We start from the raw sequence: 13004 nt of genomic DNA on the forward strand, positions 1-13004 counted from the left end.
AATCGGTCATTGATTCAGCGACGGCTCGTGGAGGGAGTTACGGTGGGGCAGGAGGGTGGGGAGGGGGAGGGGCAGGGCGGAGGTTGCTAAAAACCGGCATATGGATAATTGCAGGTAAGTAAACAATTTAATTAATAAAACGAATTTCGTAGCTCGCACTGCATTGCATTTTGCGATGCAAGGCGCACTACGAAATTCGTTTTATTAATTAAATTGTTTACTTACCTGCAATTATCCATATGCCGGTTTTTAGCAACCTCCGCCCTGCCCCTCCCCCTCCCCACCCTCCTGCCCCACCGTAACTCCCTCCACGAGCCGTCGCTGTTACTCTGTTTCAATTTGTGTCAAGACTTGCTATTTTATCCCCGTGTCTGTCATTTCGCGGCCCAAGTCACTCTGTCTTGGTACTTTCGTCTCCATGCCACGTTTGAGTAGATTGTCTCCGAGGACACCGTTCACCAAGGCTCCATGTTACCTGACCCTCGAGTCCCTGGCTTTGAGGCTTCATTTTACTGTAACAAAGACAAGTGAGAAAACTGTTTCTTTCTAATTTACAAAATAATCAAGTAGTATTCCTATGAAGAATTATAAAATTAAGTAGTGTTCCTATGAACAATAATAAAATAATTTCTGTGATTTTTGCACTCAATTACAAAAGGTTACTTATACTTTCCACAAACAATATTTTTCCTGTGCAGTTTCACTGTCTCTTCGTGTTTAAAATTAGATGCTGTGTAACCACAGGTGCAAAGCAGGTGTAAATATCAGAACAGAACCACTCACTGACACAATCAAAAATAACCACAGGAAGATCCGATCGAGGACTTGAGCAACAAATTTCCAATCTTGTACTACCTGCAAGAAAAAAAAAATGTTTCAATCAGTTTCCGTTTCACTGTAGTTAATGTTCATTTACAAGAATTCTAGGTATACAAAAGAGTAAATAGTGACTTAATAAATAGGAGAAACTCTTCCCCCATATTTGGGGGACAAACCTACAATGCCAAGCACTGCACTGCATTCTGGTCAGACATTTTAGGATTTAAGTTGCGAGGAGTATTTAGAAACAATTGCTAGGAACACACCGAAGAAACAAAGGTATGTAACAAAGAATATGGGGTCAATTTGAAAGGTAGAATATGTGTGCACATTTGTTTTATTCTTTCTATTCCTCTATTTCACCTGTTTTAAAGTGAATGTCCCTTGCGTTCTCCTTCTCCGACATGCACATCAATTCATCAAAAAGCCAGAATGTCACACACCCTTTGAATGCCCAATTAAATGCCAGGATTTACTCATATCACAACTTTCATTAGCAAATAGACTGCAATTTTCTATGGAAGGTCTAGTGCTTTCCCTTCTCCCAAATGCTGTTCACAAATCTTTGACTCCACTTGCCTTATCTTTTATTCGCAGAGATCTTTGCCAGAGTGTGGAGATCTCCTCACACACATCAATATATTTGGTAGTAAAGTGGAATGGAGATGTGAAAGTGGCTGGAAAATGGGGAATATTTAACACTAATTATGTGGAGTTTAGAAAAATTTAAGGAGGGGTTTAGGGAGGAATATGATTAGGTTGGATTAGATTAAGAAGCTTATAGAGCGCAACAGCTACCCACTCGGGGTTCCCAGCGCTTTAACCCCTTCGCTGCAGCGTGAATTTTGCTGCGGTGCGAGGGGTGCGGGGTTGGGGGTGGCGCTCAGGTACTTATGACGGCTCCGGGCCGTCATAAATCACGGGGGAGTGTGCTCATGACGGCCAGGAGCCGTCAGAACTCCGCCCACTGATTAATTCTCCCGCACAGGTGGGGAATTAACCGCATGTGGGCGGAGTGGCAACGTTCAGATGGCTCCCGGCCGTCATGAGCACACGTCTAATGTGACTCATGACAGCCGGGAGCCATCATGAGCACCAAAGGTGTTAACAAAAAATTATACAACAAATAATAAAACACACCCGCAAAAGAGTATTGCCCACATGCATCAAGCATTTTTGGAATCGCAAACGGTGCGATTCCTTAAAATCGGCCGTTTGCGATTCCAAAAATGCTTTTTGGGATGCATCATTGCTTTTTCATGAAAATCGCTAATTTTGCGATTTTCAAAAATGCGATTGCATTTAAGGAATCGCAATTTTGCGATTCCTTAAATGCAATGCATCATTCTTTGAAAAAATTGCGATCTTGAAGATTGCAAGTGCAATTTACCACGAGGTTGAACCTCGTGGTAAATTGCGAAAAATGTTTAAAATGGTCAAATTTACATTTTAAACAATGTCATGTTACAGACACACATGTCCTTAGGACATGTGTGTGTGAAACATCCATTTAAAAAAACATTTCAGGGGTGCAGGGGCACCCATGGAATGCATCAACATTGTGCGAATTCAAAATTGCGAATTCGCAATTTCCATTGATTCCTATGGGCCTTTTGGCCCATAGGAATCAATGGGAATAGCGAATTCGCAATTTTGAATTCGCATAATTTTTGCGATTCGGTAAAAATTGCGATTTTTACCGCATCGCAAAAATTATGCACTTTCTGTGATGCATCCCGTTTTGCGAATCCATATTTGCGATTCGGTAAAAATCGCAAATTTGGAAACGCAAAACGGGAGTTTGATGCATGTGGGGGTAAGACTTTCGCTATTCACAAAAGTTGACATCAATCTTCCACAGTAGTACTAGTGCCAAAAGAGGCTCAGGTGTACTCCAGCTTTGCGTTGGAGTAAGTCAAGTACCACACATGGCCAGTCACTGGTACTGCAACACAATGTCATTGAAATCAATATCAGTAAGGTATGAGATAAGAACACATAAGGAAAATTAGGAAAATAATTGAAAAATATATTTGAATGCCAAAAATGTTATTTTATCATTTAAATTTTTTTATTATTCAATGCCATTTCTTAAAAGTAAACAGGATATCTAGAAACAAGTAACATTAATCACAGATTCACATGTGTGTTACTACGTGGATTGGTTAGGAGCAATCTATGTAATCTTAATGTAGTTTGTTGTTATTAAGTGTAATATACTATTACATAAGCATATATGTTTGTGGTGTATGCTTAAATGTGATGGTTGGGGTACGGACAGAGTGGCATGAGTGTTGCTACAAGAACTACTTGTGCGAGAGGTGTAATGAATTTCTATCTTGCCTTATGCTGCGGTTTTCTGGAACAGGCAGACCATATACAGGCCAGGGTGCATGGTGATGAGGGCTCCAGATGAGATCTAAGTAGGCCTCCAGAAAAAGAATTTACCACTTGTGTCCCGGAGAAGTCCTCATTCACCCGCCTCTTCTCATCCTGCCAGTTTGTCTAAATATCCCCCAATTCCCATGCCTTCACTATCAATGCATTTACATAATTTATCAACTCCTTTCATGTGGCTGCCTTCTCCATTCCAATGAAGCTGTATGAAGGCAGACCATGTAGTTCCTTAGAATGATCAAAGTTAATGTCCAGCTCTTCCTCTGGGAAGTTCCTCTTCTCTTGAGTGTGGCAGCCTGAATTTGCAAACAGTAGGTGTTGAGTGGCATTCTGTTTGTTAAGAAGTACAAGAGAAACAAGGAAAAGCGGAAAGACTTATGTCTTTGGAGTGTTATTGTGTGCCAGGTATTTGTGATTTGGGTGAAGTGTTTGTTGTTTCCCTATTGGTTTTCCAGTCAAGGTCTCTGCCTGGGTGGTAGAGATTTCTGCTCAGCCCGCAGATATCTCCTCAGCTGGTGGCAGGAAACTCCCCCAACAGGCATAATAAGCATATTGTGGAAATCTAATGGTGCATTTACAATATAGTCATAATTTCAAACTTATGAGGTGCCAAAGGGGTGTGGACTTGTACCCTGCTACTAGATTTCCACCCAGATTTGAAAACAATTTGGGTAGAAATACTGCCTATGTGTAAGCAGAAATCTGAGTGTGTTGAGATCTTCACATATAGATTTTAGTTTGTAATACAGATGTAACATCTTTTTCAACCGATCTTAAGAGCCAATCCTCCACAAACTTAGCCAGATGAGGAACCAATCAAGGGTCTTGGGTCTATGAGGGACAAGCATCGAGTGTGCAGTCACATTTTACACAATTGCTCTCATTTTGGAATGCATCACTGCAAGAAAGAACAGCTAGATGCTTTCTAGTCCCCAGTGGCATATCATCCTTTATGGCACAGACAGCTGAGGCACATTTACACACACTTATGTAAAGCAAGAATACAAAATATAAATCGCACCAAGAAGTACATTCACCATTCCACTAGTCCTTTCAACACCTTACATTTCATAAACGATCAAAGTCAGACTGGGACAGTAAATAGGCCCAGGTGCCAAAATAAAAAGTGCCTTCCTTTAGCGTACAGTACAGCTAAAAAGATTTGCCCTTGCTGCAAGCAATGTTTGCGTTAATATCAGGTAAATCCACAGTAAATAATGGCCCACCAGACTCTAAAACAGGCCCACAAATAAACAAAAATAACAGCCCACACACTGACCTGTCAGACAAGCCATCATCATCAACTAACTTTATTTCGGTTCAAAAGAACCATAAAAGTGCATAGTAACATCAGATAAAAAAAGAATATATATTATAAATATAAAAAGATAAAATAAATAAATGGTGAAAATATACAATTCTCAACAGTATGAATAAGAAGTAAAATAATGGTAACTGTAATTGTTGAGTTAGAATAAGCCTACGTAAAATTTGTTAAGGTGCCCTGAGACTTTGAAAGACCTGGAACTTCATCTCAAGCAGCCAATATTCCCTACCAAATTCAGTAAAATTACAAAAACATGCATTAAAAGGTTGTTAAGAGCACAAACTTTGCACTCAATAAAAAGGAACACACAGGGATACCCCCTCAACCAACTAGTGCTATGAAAGGACAAAAACCTCTAACAATGCAAAGAAAGAATAAAAGTAAAACCAATGTGGATTAAATACCATATGGGTCATACCTCTAAAGGGAGCTTACCCCAACAACTTTTGGTCTGATATATCACAATGAGCGTAAAAAGTTGGAGATAAAGTCTGACTTACAGGTCTTCGGAGCTAAATGTCAATTCTCTAGATGAAGGAGCTGACAAAGATGGACTATCCAAAGTAAACACTGTTTTGCATAAGCAGGGCAGAAATATAAAACATGTTCTTCATTTTCAACACTCGGGCATCCCATAGGGCATATGTTGTTTGACGTAGCAAAGTTTTTACCCCAGGTGCCAGTAAAAGCAGCCAACAGGAAAGTGCCAAGCCTAAACTTAATAAATATGCACCTCTCAAAAGGAGTACTCACTTAGGGGCGCATGCATCAACCCAACATTTTGCGATTTCTAAATAGCGAATTTTACCAATTCGCTATTTAGAAATCGCAAAATGCAATTCATGTAGGAATTGTAAAAAAAAATGTAATTTCTTAAAATTCCTTAATTGCGACTCGCAAATTGCAAGTCACAATTAAGGAATTGATTTCCATTCATTCCTATGGGTCCAGAGGCCCATAGGAATGAATGGAAATTGCATGCGCAATTTGCGAGCACCCCATAGTTACTCGCAAATTGCGCATGCAATTTCAAGGGTGCAAGGGTTCCAAAAGGTTATCCTGTTGCATCCCTGAAATTCCAATTTTTACAGATGTTGCGCACACACATGCCCCAAGGGCATGTGTGTTTGTAAAATGTGACTTTGAAAAATGCACTTTTTTTTTTTTGGGAGACGCGCGAGCGCGTCAATCAAGATGACCGCCACAACCGGAGCTCCGTAATCCCCTCAGCCCGACTTCATCAAAAACACCGAATTTTGTGTCAAAAAGTCGTCGCTTACCTGCTGATGTGATTTCCGACTTGTGGAGTGATTTTGGAACGAATTCTTGCGGCGGAAGTGCGATTTGTGGCTCCATGGTTCTGGACCCCGGTCTTTCCTGCAGGTATCACCGGGTCTGAGTGCTTGGGGGGGGAGCAATTCCCATGACAGAGCCTGGCTTAGGCCTAGCCACGCCTATAGTCTAATTTAGCTGCTGCACCTGCTACTTTTACAAGTTTGTTGGTGTTTTTGTCAACAAATACGGCATTTTTCTCATATTTTGAGGCTGTTTTCTTGTTTTTTATCAATCTTCATATATTGTTGAGGCTTTATTTCACCTCAGGAAGGATTCTAAGAATTCTAATACTAATAAACGAAAGCAGCAGGTTTCTCCTCCTCCAGCAAAGTCTAAGATGGTAGAGTCTTCAGACCCTTCTCTTGCTCTAATTTTGGAGGAAATTAAAGCATTGCCCTTAAATACTGATACAATTGCTTCAGAAGTCAAAAATATCCTCAAAGATATGGCCTCTATGTCAATGAAAATTTCTGACAATGCCATTAAAATTCAGGATAACAAAAATAAAATTGACACTTTCACACTTTTATTGGCCAAAATAGTTCCAATGCATACTCAACTGTTGGACATGGAAAATCGTAATAGGCAATATAACCTGCATATTTTTAATCTGCCTGAAGAAGTTGAGGGGACAAACTGTCGTTTATATCTTGAATCTCTTCTACCGGGCCTTTTGAATATAAAATTCACCGAAAAATTTGAGATTGATAAAGCCCACAGAGTCCCTTCCCATCGAAATCCTAGACATACTAAACCCAGGCAAATGATATTCAAGGTCCTGCGTCATCATCATTTGGTTCTCATTCGAAAGGCTGCAAGAGAAATACCTTCATTATTAGTGAATGGGACCAAAATCTTTATTCACCAGGACTTTGCCAAAGAAACTGTTGCTATTCGCAAAGAGTTTTCTGCCTATCGTCCACGGCTGCGACACCTTGGATTTAAATATGGTCTTTTTGATCCTTCAACGATGCGTGTGTGGAAAGACAACGTCTCCAAATTTTTTCAACGTCCTGAAGATCTTCGTTTGTTTCTTGATCAGCAAGCTCCTCCATCTATGGATTCTCAGGATCCTAATACTTGACTTTGATTAGCCTGACTTCACTTGTCACATCTTTGCATATTCTTATACTCACTGGCTCCAACGGTTTCTGGCCCTAGTTGTGGAACGGGTGTGCGTTTCCTTGTCCTTATTTATGTTCCTTGTTTGTTTCCTTTCCTTTTGTGTTTTCTTCCTATTGGGTCTTTCCTTTTCTTACTCTCTGCATAGAGTCACTCTTTTTCCATGGCTGTTTCTCTATTCCTCTTCTTCTGTTTCATTCTTTTGTCCTTTCCTCCTAATTCCTAATGGCTAATATTCATAATGTTAAAATTGTTTCACTTAATGTTAAGGGTTTAAGGCATCCGGTAAAACGCACTAAGATTTTGGATTACCTGGGTGCATGTAAAGCTGACATTTGTTTTATCCAAGAAACGCATGTTGATGATGAAATTCTGCAATATATGAGGAAAAAGTGGGTAGATAATATTGCTTCCTCTCCTGCCAAGGAAAGAAAAATGGGGTTGCAATTCTCTTTGCAAAAAGGTTACATTGTCAGATTCTTAGTAAGTTCACAGATTCAGAAGGTAGATTTATAGTGGTTAAGGTTAAAGTTCACGACTCAATCTTCTTTTTGCTTAATGTTTATGGTCCTACGGCTGACGACCCTTCTTTTTGGTCTGCTTTAACTTCTGAAGTACTGAAGTTGGGGCAGGTTCCTTTCATTGTTGGGGGGGGATTTAAATGTAATTATTGATCCGTTACTAGATAGGCTCTCCACTACAAAATTCCGTCCTCCTAAAGTGTTTCATGCCTTTAAATCTTTCCTTCACACAACTAAGTTGGCTGATATTTGGAGGTTACACTTTCCTACTGAGAAATGGTTTTCCTTTTTCTCTAATCCTCATAACTCTCATTCAAGGATTGATTATTTTTTGCTTTCACCTTCCTTACTTCAATCAGCCACCAACCCTGTTATAGGTAATATTGATGTTTCGGACCATGCATTGATTTCCTTTGTGTTAAATATTTCCTCTACTTTTACCAAGTAGAAATCGGTGGCGTATGAACACAAATATAGTACTTAATGATAAGCATAAGTCTAAACTTTTACAAGTTATTCAAGATTATTTTTTATTCAACCCAGAAGATTCAACTTCTATTGTGAATAGGTGGGATGCCTTTAAGGCCTACATTAGAGGTACCACTATTTCTATCATGGCACATGAAAATAAGCAATTTAACTCTAATGTTAAACATTTGGAAAAACAAATTGCTAAATATGAACGTTTATTTATTTCCTCTAATGACCCTCAGCACAAATCTAAATTACAGAAGCTTCGTTATGAATTCAATGCTATACTTAGTACTAGAGCAGGAATCCAACTCACAAAATCTAATGCTAAATTTCGCTTAAATACCAATAGATCTGGAAAACTTCTTGCAAACTATTTACGAATTAAGAGAGACAAAACTCAAATAACATCAATACGGGGTCCTCATGGTCGAGTTGCTATTTCCCATAATGATATTGTGCAAGAATTTTTAAATTTTTATTCTCACCTATATAGTAAACCAGTACCCTGTGATGATTCTTTAATTGATTCCTTTTTAAATCAGTACAATTTGCCTCAAGTCTCTCCCTCAGACAGAATAAGTTTAGATTCTCCGATTACTTGTGATGAAATTTGACTTGCTATTAAATCACTTCCCAAGAACAAATCCCCAGGCGGTATCCCAGCTGAATTTTATAAAGAATTTCAGTCTTACCTTTTACCTTATTTAAGTACACTTTTTTCCCATTTTGGTTCCTCTGGCACTATTTCAGGTTCCTTTACTGATGCTCTAATCATTGTTCTGCCCAAGCCTGATAAGGACCCTACCCTGGTTGCTAATTATCGTCCCATTTCCTTAATAAACCAGGATTGTAAGCTATATGCCAAAATTCTTGCCACTAGATTAGCTCCCGTCCTTCACTCCATCATTCATCCAGATCAATCTGGTTTTATGAAAAATAGGTATTCGGCTAACAATACTAGATCCCTCCTACACGTTATTGAACAGAGTCCATATCTTGCTTCCCCTGCGGGAGTGATGGCTTTGGATGCAGAAAAAGCTTTTGATAAAATTCATTGGCAGTTTTTATTTAAAACGTTATTGTCTTTTAATTTTGGTGCCCATTTTATTCGTATGATTTCTGCTTTATATTTTGCCCCTACTGCTCGTTTGTTTATTAATGGTCAAATTTCCACTCAATTTTCCTTCTTTAGAGGTACTAGGCAGGGTTGTCCCCTTTCTCCACTGTTGTTTTTAATAGGAATTGAGCCTTTTCTTAATTATATCCGGTGCAGTGATAATATTCAGGGGATTGCGATAAATGATGTCATGATTAAAACTTTGGCTTATGCTGATGATGTTTTATTGTTCATTAGTAATCCATTTTCTTCTGTTCCCTCCTTATTAGACATTATTGAAAAATATTCGGTGGTTTCTGGTTATAAGTTAAATGTAAGTAAAACAGAATTTTTTCCCTTGAATGCTTTTTGTACCCCGGATATGCTACCAAACACAGATATTCTTTGGCAGAACAGTAAGCTGAAATACTTAGGTATCCTATTTGCCTCCTCGTTGCCTGCTACATTAAAACTAAATGGTGATTTTATACTTGACTATATTAAAAACAAAACGTCCAAATGGTCTCCCCTTTTCCTAACCTGATGTGGTAGAATGGAGGCTATACAAATGAATATTGCACCAAAAATGTTCTACTCATTGGCCATGATTCCCACTCAATTTCCTCTCAAATTTTATAAAGATAATGACAAACTGTTATCTAAATTCCTTTGGTCTTATGAGGTTCCTCGTATTGCTTACAGGAAATTAAAACTCCCTAAGTCCCAGGCTGGCTTTGCCATTCCAGACTTTTACCTCTACCATAAAGCTTTTATTTTAAAGCAAAGCTCCTTATGGTTCACAACCTCTCATATGGTCAAACCTCCAATTTGGCTTGATATAGAATCTTCAATTGTTTGTCCCTTTTCATTGCCCTCTTTGCTGTCGATGTCTTCTGCATCCAAGGTTATTCATAAGTCCTCTATCATCAAATCCTCTAGATTAATCATTAATGATTTGGATTCTAATTTTGAATTACCCTTACTCTCTACAGTCCACTTGTCTTTATGGCACAGTGCTTTACTTAAACTAAACAGAAACATTAATTTCTGGTCCTCATGGATTTCAAAAGGAATTTTTTATCTCAAAGATGTCTTTTGTGGAACTGCTTTCATTCCTTTTGAACAACTACAGTTAAAGTTTGATATCCCAGCTTCTGATTTCTTAAAATACCAATCGTTATGTAATTCAATTTTGGACTCTTTTCCCAATGGTATTCCTTCTTCCACCACTAATGACCTATTAATTTACCTTACAGCTGTTACAGCATCCCCCAAAGCTGTCTCGGTATTTTATAAAAAATATACTTCCTCCCAGGGCTCCAATGTTGGTGAAATATCATCTTTTTGGAATACTGAACTGTTCATTTCCCTATCAGATGACACATGGTCATCAATTTGGCTCAACAGTATTTCTGTTTGGCTTCCAGTGTCTCTGTATCAAACTAATGCTTTTGTTTTATTTAATGCCCTTGTACCCCATTTCGATTATGCCATGCGAAATTGTTACCATCTGATGTTTGTTGGCATTGCACTTCAAGTTCGGGATCACTTCGTCATATGTTATATGATTGCCCAGTTATTTTCAAATTTTGGTCGGATGTTTGGAATGTAATTTCAAAAAATTTGCCTGTACTCGATGATATTTCTTATGCTATGTTAATATGTAAATCAGTTGCCCTTTCCCATCCTCTTAGTGAATCATAAGCAAAGTTATTAATTTTTTTTATTACAGCTGCCTTAAAATCCATTACTTTTTGTTCTAAAGATGCTTCTTCTCTTTCTGTTCAAGCCTGGTGGTCGTGGATTATCTTTACTAGAAGAGGAGGTCAGCTGTCTCTTAAAGGCGTTGTTCACAACTCGCAGTCATTTCAATCTTTTTGGTCTCCTATTGATTCGTATGTTATGCAATGATTCATGGGTTATGTTATGCTATGACTTAAAGTTCCATTCTGTATTTTGATGATTAATTTCCCCTCTTTTACCGGCCTTTATACTCAAATTCAATTGTGACTCTATATTGTTGTATTTCATGATTCTCTGATATGTTCCCTACCCCGTCCCTTCCCTCCCCTTTTCTCCTCTTTTCTCCCCTTTTCTCCCCCTTTCTTATTTTTTTGTTATTGCATTTTATATTCGCAATTTCATCATTTACGCATATAAGACTTATTATTTTTGTATTGTATGTGTCTATTTCTTCTGTTTTCAAAATATTTCAATAAAATCATTTTGAACTTAGAAAAATGCACTTTTTTGCATTTTTCTAAGTTTTCGCAAATTACCATCAACTTAGGGTTGATGGTAATTTGCGTTTCTTAAAATAGAAATCGCAATTATTTTTTGTTGCATTGCATTTAGGGAATCGCAATTTGCGATTCTCTAAATGCAATCGCAATTTAAGTAATCGCAAATTTTGTGATTACTTAAATAGCAATTTTTGCATTTGGGATGATACATCCCAAATGCTAAAATTGCGGTTGCAAAGGGGCAGATTCTGCGAATCTGCTCCTTAGCAAGCGCAAAAAACAATGATGCATGTGTCCCTTAGTCCATGAAATCTTCAAAGTGGGAATCACTTTGAAGATGAATAAAAATCAGACAAACTGTCCGAGAGACCAGCCAAAGTCCTATGGAGAAAAACAATGTTCCCGTAGCTCGCTTTATCAATTTCTCAGTCAATCTTGGGCATGGAAGAAGGATTCCGCCAGCATTCAGAGAGGGCAAGATTGAGCAGCCAGGTTTTTATATAGGATACCCAGGGAATCATAAGTGCCAGTCTCTATAAGGACCAGTTCCTCTGTCAACCAGAGTCTTGTCCAGTATAAGATAGGTTTCAGACAAGTAATGTCAGAGAGATATCTGACAAACCTCAGAGGAAGTGACGGGGTGTTTTTTGGTAATCTTAAGAGTGATTTAAGAAAATGATTTTCAACTGTGTCTAATGAATCGAAGTTCCAATAACCTTACATGTCAGCCCCATATACCCCTGCCTCACAGTCATGAGCCGTATACGTTTCTACCACTGGGGAAATAGGATATGACGCTGCCTTGTTAGAAAATCTTAATGATAACTAACTTCTATGATTGAGAAAGAATGCACTTTTTCTGATCTGGGCCAGCCATTTGTGGGAGTCACTCAATGTACCGCCCAGGTAGTCGAATTCATCAACTCTTTTTATTTTAGCACCCTCTAGGGCCAGGTCCACTGGATTTTTTGTGGTGACCAGGGGCCAGATGCATCAAGCATTTTGCTCCTCGCAAACGGGGTGAATCGAAGAATGGGTCCTTTTGGCCCATTTGCGATTGCAAAAAAGCATTTCCGATGCAGCAAACCCAATTTTGCGATTCTGTAACCTGTTAACGAATCGCAAAATGGGTTTGCAATTCGCTATTTGGAAGGGCTGTGTTTAGGGCGTCCCTTCCAAATAGCGAATCCTAACAGTATGCATGAATTTTTTGTGACCGTGAATGCGGTTGCAAAACATTTGCATTTTACTACCTACTTCAAGTAGGTGGTGACCCATTCGCAAATCGGAAAGGGGTCCTGAATGTTAGTAAAATCATTGTTTAAGTTCAGGCAGTAGTCTGCCTGCTCTTAAAAAATGAAAAGAAAACTTTTCATTTATGTTTTTGAAACGCATCCCGTTTTCCTTTAAGGAAAACGGGCTGCATTTAAAAAAAATAATAGCTTTTTTTAAAAGCAATCACAGGCATGGTGGTCTGCTGAGCCCAGCAGGCCACAATCCCTGATTTTTGCAATTCCTAGGGGGTTTCAAATTGCGACCTAACTTATTAATATTCATGAGGTAGATCATTTGGGATCCCTTTGGAATCGCTAAAAGTGTTAAACACACTTTTATGCATTCCATTTTGTGATTTCCTGATTCTGAATCGCAAAGATTCGCAATTAGGAAAC

At 38.6% G+C, this 13004-nt stretch overlaps 1 protein-coding gene across 1 annotated transcript in view; it reads right to left on the reverse strand.

The window, feature by feature from the left end:
• Positions 1 to 723: 723 nt before the first annotated feature.
• Positions 724 to 13004, reverse strand: part of CHRNB3 (cholinergic receptor nicotinic beta 3 subunit) — a 448118-nt gene continuing 435837 nt past the window's right edge. The window contains exon 7 of the mRNA XM_086963701.1: positions 724 to 855. Coding sequence (XP_086819827.1) covers positions 724 to 855 — 132 coding nt within the window. The remainder of the gene's footprint in view (positions 856 to 13004) is intronic.

Source organism: Lissotriton vulgaris, chromosome 3_1 (genome assembly GCF_964263255.1).
Source record: "Lissotriton vulgaris chromosome 3_1, aLisVul1.2, whole genome shotgun sequence".
NCBI classification, from domain to species: Eukaryota; Metazoa; Chordata; class Amphibia; order Caudata; family Salamandridae; genus Lissotriton; species Lissotriton vulgaris.